This window comes from Lutra lutra, chromosome 3, assembly GCF_902655055.1.
Source record: "Lutra lutra chromosome 3, mLutLut1.2, whole genome shotgun sequence".
NCBI lineage: Eukaryota > Metazoa > Chordata > Mammalia > Carnivora > Mustelidae > Lutra > Lutra lutra.
Window position 1 is genome coordinate 147,580,116 of NC_062280.1, and position 21,302 is coordinate 147,601,417.

General features: G+C 37.6%; 1 protein-coding gene and 1 pseudogene across 6 annotated transcripts in view; both read left to right on the forward strand.

The window, feature by feature from the left end:
• The window catches only part of VWA8 (von Willebrand factor A domain containing 8), a 339,288-nt gene that overhangs the window by 198,911 nt on the left and 119,075 nt on the right, over positions 1 to 21,302 (forward strand). For all 6 annotated transcript variants that reach the window (XM_047720038.1, XM_047720036.1, XM_047720035.1 and 3 more), the window contains 3 exons: positions 1,577 to 1,782; positions 3,458 to 3,609; positions 20,160 to 20,268. In XM_047720038.1, the coding sequence (XP_047575994.1) occupies positions 1,577 to 1,782; positions 3,458 to 3,609; positions 20,160 to 20,268 (467 nt within the window). The remainder of the gene's footprint in view (positions 1 to 1,576; positions 1,783 to 3,457; positions 3,610 to 20,159; positions 20,269 to 21,302) is intronic.
• Positions 7,316 to 7,416, forward strand: LOC125096564 (uncharacterized; annotated as a pseudogene).

A 21,302-nucleotide genomic window follows, 5' to 3' on the forward strand; every position in this document is an offset into this window, starting at 1 on the left:
CTTCTGTATAGCAAGGAGGTAATTCTGGATAACAATAATTCTCATACTCAGTATGAAGCAGGCACAGACTCCTAGTAGGATTCTTGATCTAGCAATTCCATATCAGCAAATTTATTCAAGAGAATTACCTGTGCAATGATTTAAGTATAAAGATAGGTGATATAGCATTGTTTACATAGCCAAACAATGGAAAGAACCCAAATGTCCATCCCTGAGATCATGACCTGAGCTGAGATCAAAAGTCAAGAGATTGGGTGATGGACATTGGGGAGGGTATGTGCTATGGTGAGTGCTGTGAATTGTGTAAGCCTGATGATTGACAGACCTGTACCCCTGAAACAAATAATACATTTTATGTTAATTTATAAAAAAACCAAACCAAAACAAAACAAAACAAAAACGAGGCAAGACACTCAGACGCCTGGGTGGCTCATTCGGTTAAGTGGCTGCTCAGGTCATGATCCCAGCATCCTAGGATTGAGCCCTGCATTGGGCTCCCTGCTCAGCGGGGAGTCTGCTTCTCCCTCTCCCTCTGCCGTTACACCTGCTGTGCTCTCTCACTCTTTCTGTCAAATAAATAAATAGTCTTTAAAAAAAAAAAAAAAAGGACACTTAACCAGCGAGCCAACCAGGTACCCATATGATTTAAAAGATTTTTAAGAACTAGGAAGTTCTTTCTGAAATGAACATATTAAATAATGCAAATCTATTTACTTTAACTTCCTTTGGGCCCTGGTCTCTTGGATTGTGAATCAGTAAAATTACATGAACTTTTAAATGAGAAATCCATCTCTCTTGAGCATAGATTATGCTGTTCTAGGATAATCTCAGTTGCCTAAATTACACTTGAAATATTTTGTGTTTCTACATTCCTTTTTCTTAATTTTAATTTAGACATTGTCTCTGAAGGCTTACTTTTCTAAAACTAACTTCCAAAGTGTATTCTAGCAATCTGCATAAAATATAAATTGTGTATGGAGTGGTGATACCAACTCTCCCTTTTTGGTGTACATAAAAAGACATGTGTATGAGATAGATGCATATAATATTTGAAAATATTCAACATGTGTTAAAGTTAAAAACACAGTCTCAGAACAATATGAAGAGTATTTCCCAATGAAAAAAAAATTAATCACTAAAACTATGAGTTTGTATGTGTGCATTTTTACAAAGACTAATGCAGGGATGGAAGAATAAATACACTGAACTGTTAATCCTGGGTGCCTATAGGGGAGGGAGTGGGATTGGCAGAGCTACAGGGAGACTTCCCTTTTTTGGCTTTTTTTATTTGAGTATCTCCCAGTGGGATTGTATTCAGATATTACATAATTTTTTAACAGAAAAATCCGTGAAGAATAAACCACACATCACTCCATTTCCTTTTCTTTTGCTTCAGTCATTTGCTTTCTTCTCTATACCATCCTATTGTTGGACAGGCTGTCTGTGCAGTTTTACCATTTAAAAATGGAAGTGCTTTGGTGAACAACCAGTGACTCTTTAAATGGTCATTCCGTATTTCCTGTGGCATTATAATGGATTACTTGCATGCTGAATGTGAATCTCTTTTCTCCTATAGGTGATATTTTTAGCTGCCATGCAGTTGATAATCCCAAACCCCATTCAGAGCTCAGAATGCTCAGGCAATATGGACCAAATGTGCCTGAGCCCATCCTTCAGAAGCTTGTGGCTGCCTTTGGAGAGCTGAGGAGTTTAGCTGACCAGGGGATTATTAACTATCCTTATTCTACCAGAGAAGTTGTCAACATAGTAAAACATTTACAGGTACGGCATATGCCTGTACATAAAGTTTTTTGTTTCTTTTTTTAATATTTTCTTTATTTGTCAGAGAGAGAGAGGAGCGAGAGTGAGTGCAGGCAGAGGCAGAGGGAGAAGCAGGCTCCCTGCCAAGCAAGGAGACCGATGTGGGACTTGATCCCAGGACGCTGGGATCATGACCTGAGCTGAAGGCAGCTGCTTAACCAACTGAGCCACCCAGGCGTCCCTGTGCATAAAGTTTTTTTTTTGTTGTTTTTTTTTTAAAGATTTTATTTATTTATTTATCAGAGAGAGAGAGAGGGAGAGAGAGCAAGCACAGGCAGACAGAATGGCAGGCAGAGGCAGAGGGAGAAGCAGGCTCCCTGATGAGCAAGGAGCCCGATGTGGGACAAGATCCCAGGACGCTGGGATCATGACCCGAGCCGAAGGCAGCTGCTTAACCAACTGAGCCACCCAGGCATCCCCCTGTGCATAAAGTTTTAAAAGAAACCATCAATCTTGGTGTTTTTTTAGACTGCTTAATGTATACCAAGTCTTTCTGTTTCTAAGATATAGTACTGATTCAGATAAAATATGAAGTGTTTGTAATCTAAATTTTAAATCTGGAAGACTGATGAACAGTTGACGTTTAGCCTTTGAGTTGACTTAGGCAAGGTTCTATGCCATGGCCATTACCAAGGAGCTGGGAAATTTGGTGGGGGTTTTTGAGGGGTGAGGGAAGACAAGAGAGTGAAATGCAGTGAAACTTTACCACTGTTCGACTTTATACAACAAGCAATAATGACTGAGTGAAGAAAAGTATTTCTATTTTGAAGACAAAAGACGTGAAGATAGAAAACTTACTAGGAACCAACAGTATTTATGATATGCCTGTAAATACTGCAAGAAAGATCTATAAGATAGAATAAATGGACTGGAAAATGCAGTTCTTTGTAGCCAAATACAATGTATAGTCCACCATGGTAAAGAAAACAAAAAAACTGAGGTCAGTTCTACTTGTATAATAAATAATAGTCTCTGAGCAGAAAGTCACAACCTAATGACTCATGACCTCTGACCTGTCCCCAGCCCTCTAAGGAAAATCTAGAAAGAAAAATAGAAAGCTTCATTCTGCGTATTAAGCCATGAAAGACCAGTTCATTTCCTAGAGCCTAAAGAAAATCAAGACAGAGCCACCAGAGGACCCAGAGTACCCAGCCAGTATGAATCTTACTGTTAGTAATATTTTTCTTTCCCTCTATTTCCTATCTGTCTATTCACTGTACTTACTATGTTCTTCTTTACTTCTTTCTTACTCCTTTATCTTTCATTTATTCATAGACCTGTGGTTTCTCTAATTACTTCTGTATAGATATTCAACACTCCTCTATCTATATAAATAGCATTTTTTTATTTTGTCAATCTACTACTTATCTTAAAGGCAGTGGAAGTCACCAGACAGGATCTAAGCACTGATTTAGCATTTGAGAGAAGGAGCTATGCCCCCTCAAATTCTAGTATTTATTTGAAAAAGAAAATATTAAGTTATCAGAGCAAACATTAAAAGAAAAATGTGTATATTCCTCCTATCTTGTTACCTGACAAGGCTTGTAAATATTTGCTAAAGTTGATTCAATCATTATTGTTCTATCAGTTTTATAAATCACATGTGTCATAATGAATTTTTTTTTTATTAATACAGAAATTTCCCACTGAAGGTCTCTCCAGCGTGGTTAGGAATGTGTTTGACTTCGATTCCTACAACAATGACATGAGGGAGATTTTGATTAACACTTTGCACAAATATGGAATACCTATCGGAGCAAAACCAACCAGTGTGCAGCTGGCGAAGGAGTAAGGCAAACTCATTATTGTCAAATACTCTTGGGGGTTACTATTCTGATTCTTAAATGGTGATAATTCTGAACTACTGTTACATGCTGCTAAACTGGCATGGGGTGGAAATTCCATGAGTAAGCTTTTCACATGTATGTTGCTATTTGCTGGCTGGATTTCAGTCAAATAGCATTATTTATAGGCCTGTAAATTGAGAATTTTAATTATTTTGACTGTCCCATGAGTAGATGTAATGTTATCAAATAAAGGGAAATATTTGTTTCTTTAACAGTCTCTGTCCTTTTGTTGAATTACTATGACTCTCATTTCCTAATCTAGTGCAAAACCATGGTACAAACATGAAAGCTACATAAAGGGGTAATATGTATTTCATTAAGATCTTGTTTATGTCATCATATATTTTTCTGTTGTGATCATTTTCTAAATTATAATCGTATTAACTTAAGAGAATGTTGGTTTCTTATTTCAGCTCGACAGATTGAAAGACGTAGTGAAAACAAGTGGGTTTGTTTCACGGAGGCCAATTGCCCGCCTTTTAATTTGTAATTATGGGCTACGTACTTAACCTTAGTAAAGAATCTGCAAATACGTTGTTTACCAGAAAGATAGCTGATATAGTTTGTAATTAAGTTCAGTGCAAATTCACTAGAACACAGTTTTAGATGTTTGTCACTCAAGTGATAATGCATCTAATGCTATCTTTTCTATTAAAAAATAGTCAATTACCATAATTCTCAAGGGACAATAATAACTTTTAAATTATTACTTAAATGTAGTCTCATATAGGAGGCACTCTCTACCTTCCTTAGAAAAAAATTGTTGGGACACCTGGGTTGCTCAGTGGTTAAGCCTCTGCCTTTGGCTCTGGTCGTGATCTCAGGGTCTTGGGATTGAGTCCCGTGCCGGGCTCTCTGCTCAGCAGGGAGCCTGCTTCCCCCTAAAAAGAAAAAACTTTAAAAAAGAAAAAAAAAATTGTTAAGTATAAATTAATGACTAGTCCAGCTATACACACACACATACATACATATACATATATATATCCTAAGTGGATATATCATTCTTATTTATTTATTCTTTGACATTATTATAAAAACTTGTCAGAATATATAGAAATAAAAATAAATATAAGTTGTTAAAGCTTTAACAGTTTTTTCAAAGATTCTTAAAGAGAAACAAATATTTCCCTTTTGTGGTAAAAGCACAAGATGGAGTTATGTTTGAAATCATCAGTGAATTGGTTTATATTATTAATGAATGAGTAAATTTTTTTGAAAAGAGTCATTTGGTATCTGTTATTAAGACATACAATTTTCTCTACGGTTTTACTGATTGATTAGCAATGTTTGTAGGCATTTTGAAACTAGTTTGCTAACTTATTAATAGCATACCTTTTATATTGGAGAGTTCAAGATATTATCTTTAATGTACAAACTTCTATAAGTGCTCATGTTTTTACTTCTTTTTTATGAACTATATCTTTATTTTCAATTGGAAGTAAGATGGTTTTTATTACTGTTAACAAATTTCTATAGAGTCTTGGCTTCATGGAAACCAGACTTATGATTTAAAAATAACTTTTTTTTTGGATGCTTGAGCAACTTGAAATAAAAATTAAAATATATATCAGTTGGTAAGATCAATCAAAAGAAAATGGTTGGCACTTTAAGTTTCTAAGGAAGATAGATAAAATGGTTTAACTTATTCATTCCAGTCCTCAGCTCTGAACTGAAAAATTCTGGCAAGTTAATTCCAATTCTAGTACTTATCTATGGAAACAGTACATTAAGCCTAGAAACAAGATGGTCACACTCATGCCTCTGATGGGGATGGAAACAGCTAGTTGTCCACCCACTGCTTATAGCTAAAAATAGACTCATAGAGGAGTGAATTTTCCCTTGGGTTGGAGATAATAGTAGACTACAGTTTGCACATTCACAGCATTGTTTCCATGCTGGTAAATTACAATGACTAGGGCAGCTCAGGAGTTGTGATGTCATTTTGTTGCCCTTGAAGTGAGATCCACAGGTTCCATACGTCTATTACTGTTGAACAATCGGTCATCTACTTTGGATAGGATAGCATGGTAAGTGACAAAGTTATGGCCTGGGAATTCAACAATTAGTCACATATTGAACCTGTGTGCCTGGTCAGTGATGGAGAAATACATCTTAGCCTGTTGACAAAATGAGGGCATTTTAAATAGCATAATTATAGTCGACAACATCTAATTAGTACATGTTTAACAATGGAAGGGGATGCATGTAATAATAACTGTAAAAAGAAATGTAAAATAAGACTGTCCTAGTGAAGCCAGAATATAGGGTCATTTTCATAAAGTTAATAAGTTTAACTTTATTGATAAGATTCCTTCCTATTCTAACACCCTTTGCATGTTAATGTAATCTTAATTTTCTCCCCTTAAACAAATAAGAAAGGAGTGATACATTTTCTTGTTTCTCCCTAGAGTAGCACATCATTAATAGTAATCACATGGACCTCTGAAGTTTTAAAGTTGTCCCCATGTGGTCTTCTAATTTGCTTTGACTTTTCTAAGCCTTTTGCTAAACCTTGTACTTCACTAGACCTTTTGCTAACCCAGTTCTTCCAGGCTGCTTCTGCCCACCTCTGCATATATTATGCCAGTGAAAAAGGTCTTCATTGGGCTTCTGTTCCTAAAAAAGAAAGACAAAATATTTTAATTATTGTTACTATCACTTTGCCCTGAATGAAAAATCCTTGCCACAGCCTCTTCATCTTGTTCTCTAATCCAACCATAGTGTTTATTGGGTGGGAGCAAAATTACATTGAGTCCAGAATAAGGTGTTCACATTCACGCTCAAGATGGGGATGGAAAAATAATTGGCACCCACTGTGTATAACTAAGAAAGGATGTAAGGCAGACATTGTAGAAGAAGGAAGTTTTCACATGGGCACAGATGATGCTAGAGCACTGTTGGTACCATTTTCTACAGCACCTTCTTCCTCAGCTGCAGACTGTATTTTGGCTGTTCAGTGATGTTCCCATTCCTGCTTTTTGGTGAATTCCCAGAAGAGATGCTGTCACTTCTCCTTTTGTTCTCCTGAAGAGTGCAGGATGGTACCTAACTCATAGGTTTCTGCACATTTTTAAAAGGCCCAGTATCCTATTATGAGGTGAATATGACTTATCTTTTTTATTAAACCTTTGCTGAACCTGGTACTTTTAGACTGAGTCTTCCTAGGTGGCTATTTTACCATGCTTGTCAGGTGTAACACAGCTCTTCCTGATCTGTAATATATCGCCAGTTCTTAGTACTGAGATCAGAACTGGCTACCTCGACCCCCTCATTACATTGGCCTCTTCCTACGAGTACTTCCTGAAGTTTTTTGTTTGTTTGTTTGTTTGTTTATTGTTTCCTTTCAAGTAGGCCAAAGAGATGGCAGACCTAGCCAAATAAGGAGTCACACTGGGAGAAATTTAGGCAGAGATAGAAAGATTTGGCTTAAATTCTGAGCTCTTAAAAAAAATAATCTGATCTATTGAGTTTCAATTGTCATTGTTGGAGGGAAAAATGAGTGCACACACACAACTAGGTCTAAAGACCCAACTAAAAGCATATCAGTTATCTGCTATGGTAGGGATAGATAATAAATTTTGAAACAAAGTTTTCTTGTTTTTCCTTAAAATGAGTTTTTATTTTTGACTTCAAAAATAGTATCTTTTGTGCTCGCTTCGGCAGCACATATACTAAAATTGGAACGATACAGAGAAGATTAGCATGGCCCCTGTGCAAGGATGACACGCAAAAATAGTATCTTTTATTTAGGAATAAAGATACTATTAGCACAGTGGTTCTTCTAAATCTAAAAGTGTTTTTCAGAGTAATTTATGATCTCTAACATGCTGGGGGAAAGCATTTGTATAAAAGAAAAAAGTCTTGTTTTTTTAACATAATTTTAAGTGACTTATACAGTATTTTAAAATCTTACATTTATATGCCACTCTCAACTTCACATTTCTTGAGAGAATTACTATTTCATAGATTTACAATGGAATCTGAATACTCTAAACATTAATTAACAACGATAGTGATGATGATAATGTAAACAACTGATAGATAACTATGTGCCAGCACATTTCTAGACACTCGCTTACATGAATTTAGATAATCCTCATAAAAAACTATCATATATAATGTTATATATATATATATATATATATATATATATATACATACACACACAAATACACACACACATATAGTATTAGTATTACATTTTGTAGATGAGGAATTTGAGACTCAGAGAAGTTATGTCAATTGCTTAAGGTTAGAAGGCTAATGGGGGCAAATACTATACATATACATAATTTTTTAAAATTAATTTATTTATTTTCAACGTAACAATTCATTATTTATGCACCACACCATGCAATACGTGCCCTCCATAATACCCACCACCTGGCTCCCCCAACCTCCCACGCCCCGCCCCTTCAAAACCCTCAGGTTGTTTTTCAGAGTCCATAGTCTTTGGTGGTTCATCTCCCCTTCCAATTTCCCTCAACTCCCTTCTCCTCTCTATCTCCCCATGTCCTCCATGTTATTTGTTATGCTCCACAAATAAGTGAAACCATATGATAATTGACTCTCTCTGCTTGACTTATTTCACTCAGCATAATCACTTCCAGTCCCGTCCATGTTGATACAAAAGTTGGGTATTCATCCTTTTTGAGGGAGGCATAATACTCCATAGTGTATATGGACCATATCTTCCTTATCCATTCGTCTGTTGAAGAGCATCTTGGTTCTTTCCACAGTTTGGCGACCGTGGCCATTGCTGCTATAAACATTGGGGTACAGATGGCCGTTCTTTTCACTACATCTGTATCTTTGGGGTAAATACCCAGTAGTGCAATTGCAGGGTCATAGGGAAGCTCTATTTTTAATTTCTTAAGGAATTTCCACACTGTTCTCCAACGTGGTTGCACCAACTTGGATTCCCACCAACAGTGTAAGAGGATTCCCCTTTCTCCACATCCTCTCCAACACACGTTGTTTCCTGTCTTGCTAATTTTGGCCATTCTAATTGGTGTAAGGTGGTATCTCAATATGGTTTTAATTTGAATCTCCCTGATGGCTAGTGATGATGAACATTTTTTCATGTGTCTGATAGCCATTTGTATGTCTTCATTGGAGAAGTGTCTGTTCATGTCTTCTGCCCATTTTTTGACATGATTATCTGTTTTGTGTGTGTTGAGTTTGAGGAGTTCTTTATAGATCCTGGATATCAACCTTTTGTCTGTACTGTCATTTGCAAATATCTTCTCTCATTCCGTGGGTTGCCTCTTTGTTTTGTTGACTGTTTCCTTTGCTGTGCAGAAGCTTTTGATCTTGATGAAGTCCCAAAAGTTCTTTTTTGCTTTTGTTTCCTTTGCCTTTGGAGACATATCTTTTTTTTTTTAATTTTATTTATTTATTTGACAGACAGAAATCACAAGTAGGCAGAGAGGCAGGCAGAGAGAGAGAGAGAAAAAGGGAAGCAGGCTCCCTGCTGAGCAGAGAGCCCAACGTGGGGCTTGATCCCAGGATCCTGAGATCATGACCCGAGCCGAAGACAGAGGCCTAACACACTGAGCCACCCAGGCGCCCCTGGAAACATATCTTGAAAGAAGTTGCTGTGGCTCATATCAAAGAGGTTACTACCTATGTTCTCCTCTAGGATTCTGATGGATTCCTGTCTCACGTTGAGGTCTTTTATCCATTTCAAGTTTATCTTTGTGTATGGTATAAGAGAATGGTCGAGTTCATTCTTCTACATATAGCTGTCCAATTTTCCCAGCACCATTTATTGAAGAGACTATCTTATTTCCACTGTATATTTTTTCCTGCTTTGTCGAAGATTATTTGACCATAGAGTTGAGGGTCCATATCTGGGCTCTCTACTCTGTTCCACTGGTCTAAGTGTCTGTTTTTTATGCCAGTACCATGCTGTCTTGGTGATCACAGCTTTGTAGTAAAGCTTGAAATCAGGTAACATGATGCCCCCAGTTTTGTTTTTCTTTTTCAACATTTCCTTAGCAATTCGGGGTCTCTTCTGATTCAATACAAATTTTAGGATTATTTGCTACAGCTCTTTGAAAAATACCAGTGGAATTTTGATCGGAATGGCATTAAAGGTATAGATTGCTCTAGGCAGTATACATATACATAATTTTAATTCCAATTCTAAGGACAAATGAAGGCAGACTGATATGCAAATTACAACTCAAAGTTACTCTTTGGATATTGAAAATTAACTGAAATTGTTTTAAAAGTGCCCTGAGATTTTAGTTAAGCAACTTGGAAACATCACTGTCTATGATGTCATACATGTGTAACTCTTCAGAGTTTTGATAGATTCAGATTTGGGGGGGGTGTAGCCCCCAGTGATATTTCACAATGAAAAGTAAGTCAGAAAGTAGATCAAAATAGACTTTGGCACAATAAAGATCACTTGAGAGACTTCTTCATTCCCAGTTTTCTTTCTTTTTTTTTTTTTTCCTGACATAGTGAAGGATCATGAAATAAAATACAAGGTAATTCATTTAGAAAAATAAAAACAAACTAGAAAACTTTATTTGGCTGCCATACATGAAAAGCATACTGGCCATTATTCCTTCCTGATTTGTAATACAAGATTAATTTAGGAATCTTCTCAAAGGTTATGGTCATTTTTAAATAAAGCAAACGTTCAGAGAAATTATCTCTACCCTGTGAAGTTAGCATTATGCGTTTTTCTCTCCCTGCCCCTAGGAGACATATATGTCTATAAAATATTTAAATATTAAAATTCTTTGTCCTTAACTCTGTTGATTTCTTTTTTTAAGTTCTGCTTAGTTTCTTCTTTTTAAAATTAACATACAGTGTATTATTGGTTTCAGAGGTACAGCCCTGTGATTCATCAGTCTTATATAATACCCAGTGCTCATTACAACACATACCCTCCCCAAAGTCCATCACCCAGTTACCCCATCCCCTCACCCCCTTCCCAGACAGCAGCCTCAGTTTGTTTCCTGAGATGAAGAGTCTCTTATGGCTTGTCTCCCTCTCTGGTTTCACCTTGCTTTGTTTTTTCCTCTCTTTCACTATGATCCTCTGCCTTGTTTCTTAAATTTCACAGTTTATTCTTAAGCTAGTTTCTTTTTTTGTGTTGGCTTGTTTGTTTTGTGGTGTTTTGTTTTTTGTTTGTTTGCTTGTTTGTTGTTGTTTTGAGAGAGAGAGAGCACAGGTGCAGGGGTTGCAGAGGTAGAGAGAAAGATGCTTAAGCAGGCTCCCCCCCACAGTGCAGAGCCCTCTGCGGGGCTCGTTCTCACAGTCCTGAGGCATGACCTGAGCCAAAATCAAGAGTTGGATGCTTAACCAGCCGAGCCATCCAGGTACCCCCTAAGCACTGAGTGCCTGTTTGTCACTGACTACCTATTATCTACCAATTGTTAATTTGTAGTAGCTGAAGGGAATACAAGTTTGAGGAAATTAAAAAGGTTTTATATGTGTTTCCTTATGATGTATATTTGCTAAATGAAGAATCACGTCCCATTTTTTTTTTTTTTTTAAATAAGACCAGCACAGGGCTTGAACTCACAACCCTGAGATCAAGACCTGACCTGAGATCAAGAGTCAGATGCTTAACTGACTGGCACCCCAGCCAATATTTTTACTGAACTTCTTAAATGGGTTCACATTTTAAACTTAAAAAAGCAATGGTAATTATCATATGGTTTCACTTATTTGTGGAGCATAACAAATAGCATGGAGGACAAGGGGAGATGGAGAGGAGAAGGGAGTTGAGGGAAATTGGAAGGGGAGGTGAACCATGAGACACTATGGACTCTGAAAAACAATCTGAGGGTTTTGAAGGGGCAGGGGGTGGGAGGTTGGGGGAACCAGGTCGTAGGTATTGGGGAAGGCACGGATTGCATGGAGCACTGGGTGTGGTGCAAAAACAATGTATACTGTTACGCTGAAAAGAAATAAAAAATTTAAAAATTTTTTTAAAAATGCAATGGTAGCTGTTGAGAGTTGCCTTTGAGAGAGGCCCCCAGAATAGAGACAGGAAGCCCCACTTTCCGTACTGTTTGAATATTCTAACATATGTATTATTTTCTATATTTTATTATTTAAATGTCCACCAACTATCTAGGCACTGGAATTATTCTTTTCATTTTCTTATTTAAATAAAATAAAAATGATGAAGTAAAGATCTATTCTGAAATCGCTGTATCTGGGGATCTTTGCCTCTGGGGATCTTTGCCTCTGGTACACCAACTGCAACACCTGCCCTCAGGGTGGAATGTTTGCACCCTGACCAATGGCAAAGGAGAAATCACATTAACCAGACATTTTTATTGCTTTTCAACACAAAATAAGTAAATTTATGCATTGGTTGACATCAACGTAAACCTCTCAAGTGAGGGAAGACAACACTTTTAAAGCAACAAAAATAAAAATAGTTGTGCATACGTGTGGACAGGACAGCTTCATCTAGACTGAATGTCTTTGAAAGGGTATCTGCCTGGAATTGGTTTTCTATGTTAAAGACTTATCCTGTGTAATTAATTGGAACATCAATAGCAGCTGCATTCCTCACCAAAACCAACTTTGGTGTACCACAGGCATCCAAGAGAACATTCCAATCGGGACATCTCTTTGGAGTAATTTCATTAATTTTATTTTTGAAAATAGGAATAATGATTGGTTTACTATTTATCGCATTAAGAGTCTCTTCTTAAAGTGTTGTGCTTCTCCTTCCATTTTTCTGAACTCTTATATGCTATAATTTTCTTTTTGTAGTCCTTGTTTTTACAAATAAGCTCACAATGCTGATCGTGGAGTTCTAAGGCGTACTAGTCCACTCTATATGGTGATTTACTTTCATTTCATAAAGGAGCTCTTAGTTTTCAAAAGTAATAAGATTTACATAATGACATCCCAGAACTATTATGAGCAGAAGTGTGGTATTGGGTTTTATAGTTTCATAGCCTTTGCCCCATATTCTCTTGGTATATGATAAAGTAGCTTTACAACCATTTTATTTGCTTTCAACTCCTTTATGAGGGTGCAGAAAAAAATTAAAATATAACCAGTCTACATAGAAATCATTAAGGTCTATGAATCTTCTTTCATACCCGTCTTAAACAGTCTCACAGAATATCCTTGGATTCCCTTGAGCATTTGCAAGTGATAATCTGTCACCTACCTGCATAGAAATTCCCATTCTCCACCTCTAGCTGGTTCTTCCAAATACACCTGCAAAGTAGATCGCATCATTTATTCAGTCATGTAATCAGGATGCAATGGGGGAAGAAAGCTGTAGTGGTTTGCAACTTGCCATTGAGATGAGAAGCAAGCAGGTGAAGATGTTGGCAGTTCTGATGTAGCCAGGCGTTCATTTATTTAAGAAACACTTGAGCATTTATTTGGTAAATGATGCTGTTTAAAGTGGTGGGGTTTGGGGGTGCCTGGGTGGCTCAGTTGGTTGAGTGACTGCCTTCGGCTCAGCTCATGATCCCGGACTTCCAGGATCGAGTCCCGCATCGGGCTCCCAGCTCCTTGGGGAGTCTGCTTCTCCCTCTGACCTTCTCCTCTCTCATGTTCTCTCTCACTCATTCTCTCTCAAATAAATAAATAAAATCTTTAAAAAAAAAAAAAAAAGTGGTGGGGTTTGGAGCCGATGGCTGAGACAGAATTCTTGAGATGTCTTTGGTGTAAAAAGTGGTCTTATTAAAGCACAGGGACAACACCCATGGGCAGAAAGAGCTGCACTGAGGTCAGGAGAAGTAGCCCATTATATACTTTCAAGTCCGGAGGGGTTAGGGACAGCACAAGCCTCCAGTGTGTTTTGGAAACAGGGTTTCCAGGATCCTGAGGGGGCTAGCTATTGTTAGGAAAAGGTCATTTATTACTGTTTAGTAAACCCTCAGTCAGGAGACCCCCTCAGATGTCTATCAGTGGGCCGTATTGCCAACATGTCTATTAGGGGGTAGAGATAAAGGAAGTTTCCAAAGGAATTTTTATCTGTTAAAGAGGATCCTGGGGATCAGGCTAAGATTGCCTTTTGCCCTTAGCAAAGTGTCAACATCCAGGCAGCTGAGCTCCCAGAGGAAGGTCATGCTACCTGTTTTAAAGACTTGTCAGTGGGCTGTCAGCAGTAAGGAGATTTAATTTTTTCTTTTGCCTTTGTTTCTCACATCAATACACACAAGGTAGGGAGTCAGAAATACAAAGGTGATGAAGTGTTCATACCTGCGTTTGGGGAGCTCAGAGTTAATTGGGGAAGCACTCAAGTAAAGAGTGACTTGTGTTCTGTTAAAGCCACACTAGAGAGAATCAGAGAGGTAGGATTGCTGCCTTCTGCCCTCGGGGAGAGTCAGGGAGGATTAACCAGGCTGAATGCTTAAGGGATGACTAGGACTTCTCCATGAAAAAAGAAGAAAACACTTCAAGCAGAGACCGTTTTAAGAGGCCAGGGTACACTTTGGAAACTGTGGTAGTTTGGTGATTCAAAGGGTGGAGTAAGGGCATGCCTCGTGATGGGGCTAAAAGGGAGAGAAGAGTCAGAGGGAATCCCAGAAGAATTTGATGCCAAAAAGTAGCATGGTCAAATGTGTAATTTAGAAAGATTCCTTTGGTTGCTTTTTTTTTTTTTTTCCTTTAAAAACAACCACAACAAACTCAAAGCCAATGAAACTGACAGCAGGAAGACCTGCCTGGAAGCAGCTGCCTTCATCTGGGTGATGATCAGTGAGGGCTGGCCTGTGGCAGTGGGAAGGAAAGGAGGCCTAAGAGCAAGAGAGATTTCAGTGGCAAAGGGGATGGATTCTGAGTAGCAGAGAGTCAAGGATTCAAGTAAGATGTAAGCCTTACCCTTGATGAATTCATCTCATTGGGAAAATAGGTAAAGTACCAACCTTGCTATGCAGTGTTATATTCAAAGTGCTATATTCGTGGTTGGTTTATCTCATCTTATTAGTCCTTCTAGTGGCAAATAACAGAGGTTTTCTGTGGGGAGGGTTGGAAGGATGGGGAATTTCCAACTGGGGAAAATTCAATCCCTGTCATTCTTGATGTGGATAATTAGAAAAGGGAAGAACTGAAGATGAGAAAATACTAAGATGTGGTTGGTAAAGCAGATGGCAGACAAAGAGAAGTTTTTGCAGTAAAACTTGAAGAAAGAGGAGAGAAAGGAATCCCAGGCCCCAGAACCATACTTTGGCACCTTCTTCCAGGAGGAAGGAAGCCAGAGATGTGCTGAGCAAGCTGACAGTGTCCGCTCTGGCACAGAGTGACTCAAGGCACCAGCACTAAGACCACACAGTCATTCTGGATATTGGGGCGCATATTTGAGAACCGTTAGCCAAGAATAGCAAGTTTCCCCTGATCTTTTTCCATCTCATGCATCCAAATTATTCTTCATTTCTGTGACGTCAGCAGGACCTAGGCAGCAGAGGAACACAAGTCTAAGTTAGAAAGTGAAAGCCATCGTGTCTAATGCAGAGCCAGGCAGAGACAGGAAACACACCTACACATACTCGTTGTGTGCACAGCATATGCAGCAAAACAAAATTAACTTGCCAGCAACACAAGAGATTATAGGGCAGGGAGATTCAGAAGTTTTCTAGCAAGTAAGGGAGTGTAACTGGGAAATAGTAAGATCCATTATAACAAAGTGTTTTAAGGGACTTTTCTATTTCCTTTTTTTAACTATGCTGACTTTTTCTTTTAGTAAACACAAATCTTTGGAAGGATTCACTTCTGACCTTGCTTTCAAAAACTTTATTCTCTATCAGGCCTTAAATTTGAAAATAGCAAATTCTACAGAACTGTATCCTAAGAGTTTCTAAGAGCTCCAAATGTGCAAAGTTCCATGGAAACCCAGAAGAGCAAGAGATTCATTCTTCTCAGAAAGAAATATGGGCAAGAGATGCAAGGAGAAGTGATGTTAGAATTGGGCCTTAAGAATGAGAAGGATTTCACCAAAGAGGCAATAGCAGAGAGGAATTCTGGGAAGAGGTAATAGCCTCATGGAGGCATGAAAATGCATAGCTTGTTCAGGAAGAGCAAGTAGCAGTTCAAAGTGGCAAAGGCCTAAATTGGCTGGAAAGTGAGAGGAAGGCATAAGAGCCAAAAGTGGAAATATTTGTCAGGGTTATTCCATGAAAGGCTCTGGTAAACTCAGTGGTACAATCCAAACTAATTTTTGTGAGAGGTTAGATTTAAAACATCAGGTGTGTGAGGACTGCTAAAATCAGAGTTGATCTTTTTCTTCTTCAAGATGGTAGTAATTGATGAAGTTTTGAGAGTTGGTGGAACTACCCCGAGGGGTTTCACTATTCCCATGAAAATTAGTAGTTCTTGTGGTAAGGAAATGTTTTAGGAATTGTTACTAATAGGTACATCAACAACTTCCAATTGCATAATGCCCCTAGAAAGATACAAATCTTTTTCATGTGTTTCTTTCAGACTCCAGAAATAGTATTGGCAAATGTTCAGAGAAGGCAGAAATTCCCCAGAACATACTCTTTAAAACCCCAGATCACCTCTTTATGGAAACAATCTTAGACAAATCTCTTGCATGTCATTCAGACTCTATTACTCGGCTTTGGGGTCCATATCCATCATGTTATGAATTGTGTGCATGCTTAGAAAAAAACTTTGGTTTGCCTTCTGTATAATTTGATCTGAGTCATAATTTTGGTATTCACCTTTTCTTTCAGTTCAAACTTTTACTTCCAGATCTTTATTAATACTTCCAAAAGGGATTAAGAAACATCACAACATATGAATTGAAATACTTCATTGTTTTAAAAAACATAAATTCATGAATGACATTGAAGATAAAAAGTAGTGCTATTTATAGGCCTTAAGTTCATCCTCCTTCCCCTTAAAATCAAATCCAGACATCATTCCAGCTAAGACTTTAATAGAGTTAAACAACACAAGTGTCAGGATCTAAAAATCATGGAAAATGCCACTGTCATTTCTGTGAAATCAGGTATAAACAATTTAAGTGTGCTTAAAATTGGATGACAGATTTCAGTAATGGAATATAGGGCATTTTGTTAACTGGTTATTCCTTTAGAGTTAGCCCCGAATTAGTGTTGATTATGTTTCCAATACCAAAGCTTGCTCATGCACCCAAATACAATGCTTCCCCTTCCCCTGGCTACTGACTTATTGAAGGGGAAACAGTTAGTAATAGATTTTTCCACAGCTTATTGGGAGGACTTAGTAGTGAAAAATTAATGAGGGGCTTTGGTTTACCTCAGGTGGCCAGTCTGGAGCCCACAGCAAAAGTCTTAGGACAACACTTCGTGTTACCAAGAAGCAAGATGGAGTCAGTTTGTTGTATGACTCCAGAACACCCCACGTGTGTCTTTTGGTTTTAGCCGTTATTGCCAAAAGCAATCTAGTTACGTGGTTCCAGATAGTTTCTATATGGGGTACCTGAACGTCCTTCCCATATGCTGCCAACCAAACAGCTAGTGCTAATTTTTGTTGGAACCAGGCACCCTGTAATTTCCATGAGTATTATGTTGAATGAGTTTGCTCAGATCTCATGAGCATCCCAGAAACCGTGCATAAAAACTAGAAGTTGAATAAAGTTACTTTTTCTCAAGTGGACGAAGGTTTGTTTTTTTTTTAAGCATCTGTATATTTTTGTGAGATTATTAAAGGCTATTAAATCCATTTTTTAGGGTAGATATCAACCTGTCAACCAACGATCTTTTTTTTTTTTAAGATTTTATCTATTTATTTATTTATTTGATAGAGAGAGACAGTGAGAGAAGGAACACAGGCAGGGGCAGAGGGAGAGAGAGAAACAGACTTCCTGCTGAGCAGGAAGCCTGATGTGGGGCTCAATCCCAGCACCCTGGGATCATGACTGAGCCGAAGGCAGACATTTAACGACTGAGCCACCCAGGTGCACAGGGATCGTTTTTTTAAAGCAATTGTCCACTTCTAATTAGACTTCAAGATGTGTAACTGTTTCTGTTGTCTTCAAAGAGCTAATTGGGGATGTATTTAGACCCTCTTTTTATAAGCTTTAATAAAGCAGACTTGTCTGTCAGGGCACTGATTCTGTTGGCAGGTATAGGTATTTTCATTCTATTTTCACTTAAGAGCACGAAGGTACTAGAGGGCTGTTGAATTTAGCACGGACGCTTCCCTCTACCCACTCCAGTGATCCATCATCAGAGACTCCTAAATCTGTAAGGAAGCTTGCACATATCATCCCTTTCATTTCACAAAGGAAGAAAATAACGCTCAGAGCAGTTAGCTGACTCTTCCCTTCCTGTGTTTGCAGAGCTAATTAATAGAACTAGAACTAGAACCCAGGCCTCCTGCGTCTTGTTACACTAAGTCTTCTAGGCTTGAGGGAGATAAGGTGTGTCCTTCCTTCCTTTTCTCCTCTTTTTAGAGATCTAATTCTCCTTTAGTGAACTGCTGAAAACAAGTGAAGAATGCTGCTCATTCCCTAACAAGGAGAGATTCTAGTTTTCAAGATCTGCCCTTTTGACACTGAAATGTGTTTTTATTACATTTAAAAGAGGAAACACAATAACTGTTAATCCCCTGATTTGGTGCCCCTCCCACCTCATTTCTAGTAAACAGGGAAGTGGCTGACCAATCAGGATAATTGTCCAGACACTTAAAATGTGTTTTAGATGATAGATTAAAAAAGTACAAAACTCCTTTTGAGAAACTTATGTCATATGAATTAGAAGAATTTCACTGTAAAATTATTTTGTGTGTATGGCAGACATTAGCATTTCAAAGGGACAAGAAGCATATTCCACCAGAATGCTTGGTTCCATTATTTTATGTAAAAACTGTCTGAGCCTTAAATGGTCTTATTAAGCATATGGAAATATTGTATACTTCTGTTAGTGAAAATAAAATAATCTCTAAATATAAATATACACTCTTTTAATGATCATCAAACTCATCCCAAGCATGTATTTCAGTTGATAGTCCCACATGCATTATTTTTAAACAACTTTTTTTTTTTTTTAAAGATTTTATTTATTTATTTGTCAGAGAGAGAGGGAGAGAGAGCAAGCACAGGCAGACAGAATGGCAGGCAGAGGCAGAGGGAGAAGCAGGCTCCCTGATGAGCAAGGAGCCCGATGTGGGACTCGATCCCAGGACGCTGGGATCATGACCTGAGCCGAAGGCAGCTGCCCAACCAACTGAGCCACCCAGGTGTCCCTTTAAACAACTTTTTAACTCTGAATCATTTTTTTTAAATCATTTTTGCCGTGGAATAAGAAATTTATAATAAACTACATGACAAATTAATGGTTCTTTTTTTTAAAAAATTCGAATAAGAGATAATATGATTAAAATGAAAAGGCTTTATTCTAAAAAATTTGTGGTTTTATAGGATTGCTGTATTTTGACAAATCGCTTTATCTAAAAATAACTTTAAATAAAAAAGAATGTAAACACAGTAATTCCATTGGAAGTCAGGACAGTAGCTCCCTTAGTGGAAATAATGACCTGGATACAGAGGTGCATTCAGGGCTAAGTGATACATTGGTGTGAATATTTCTGTATGTATATCAGACTTAATTCAAAGTTTAAAAAAAAAAAGAAAAAGAAAAGGTTAAAGTGCTAAAATTGCCCTGTACAACTTACAAATATGGGACTTGTAGTATTATGTACTATTAATTATTTGATTTTATTATTTTTATATTATATATAATATATATTTTATATAATATTATTATATTATTTTATAATATTATTTGATTCCAAATTTTAAAAAATAGACTAAAAAATGGTTAGAGTGCTTCATTTTTTTTTCTCTAAATCCTTCCTATAGTTTATTAGGAATTGAGGTATTAAATCACCAAGTATTTTACCAATTCAAGGAAAAAATATGTAAACCTTCATTATTGTCATCAAGTTAAAAACAGAACAGGACTTTACCTTCTGAGTTTTAGAAATGTGAAATCTTTTTTTTTTTTTTTTGAGTTTTTATTTTAATTCCAGTTAGTTAACACACAGTGTGATATTAGTTTCAGTTGTACAATATAGTGATTCAGGAATTCTACACATGACCCAGTGCTTATCAGAACAAGTGGACTCGTTAATCCCCATCACCTATTTCCCCCATCCCTCCACACCCCTCCCTTCTGGTAACCATCACTTTTGTTCTCTATAGTTAAGGGTCTATTTCTTAATTTCTCCCTCTTGCTCTTCCCTCTTTGCTTGTTTTGTTTCTTAAATTCCACATATGAGTGAAATCATATGGTATTCTGTCTGTCTCTGACTGTCTTATTTCGATTAGCATAATACTCTCTACCTCCATCCATGTCATTGCAAAAGGCAGGAGTATAATCTAATTCTTAAAGTATATTCTAAATGTCGTACTATAGACTATCTTTTAATAAAATAAAATATAACTCACTCCTAAGTGAAGCATTCTTCAAATTTATTCATGTGGTTGATAATAGACGGCTCATTTTTTTTTTCTATGACTTGGAAACAAGAAGAAATGTTGACTTTTCAAATCATTCTTGCCAGGTTGCCTCTGCCAGAGCAGACGTTCATGGGCTACTGGACAGTTGGCCAGTCAAGAAATGGAATACAAAAACTGTTGTGTCCAGCAGAAACTCATCATATAGACATAAAGGTTGATATCATTATTTCTTCATTAAAATATTGAATGTTACAGATTTTTTTCTCTGTCTTCCCTGAGAAAAACCCATACAATCTCAGAAATGACTTGTTCTAAGGTAATTTTAGATTTAGCTTCTGCTCCCCGTCTCAAGCCAGTCTGGCCTCCAAGGAGCTCAATGTAGATCATTGCTAATGGCTAATAGAATTCCTAAAAGCTAACCTGAATTAGAGTCAGGTATGTTGTGTGTTATCCTAGAACACTGGCTCCATGATATTTGTTTCCATGTAAATAGGCAAAGGGAAAGAGTATCAGTCATTAGTTGTAACAGTAATTCCTTTAGATATTTGAAGCAGAAAGGGATTTACTGTGGGGAATTGGATGCTTATAAAGTCATTAGAAGGGACAGAAGAAACAGAAGTCAACAGATCACCGCTGGATTTTCAGTCTCAGGATGAGTGCTTCTGCGTCTCCCACCACCCCTGTGGCTGGTAGCCACATAGCCAGGCAAGATCAGCGAGCTTTTTCTGGAAGGGGCCACACAGTAACTGTTCTAAACCACACAGATTCTGTTGCTACAGCTACTCGCCTTTGCTGGGGGTGACACAGCCGTAGACAGTATGTTAGCAGAGAAATGTGGCTGTGTCCTCGTAAAATCTTATTTACAAAAGCAGGCAGTGGCTCAGACTAGACCCGTGGACCGTTCAAGTGCATTTCATTGGCAGAACCTCAGTCATACCTGGAACCCTTACTACCAGAGAGGATAAGGAACGTAGTTTTTAGACTTCCGGATCCTGAGACTCGGACTAGATCAGAAGGGGCAGGGTCGAGGGTGGCAGGGAAGCCACAAGGGTCACTATCTAACCCAGACATTTTTGATTAATTAAGAACTGTACAGCATGCAGATATTGAAAGTGTGGTTATGTCTATATAGTTCTCATCTCGAAGGACCCAGCCCTAATATCAATAACATTATAAAATTAGTTCTTCTCCTTCTGTTTATATTGATTAATGTTCATTAAGTGTGTTATGGTCTGTCTTTTGTAAAT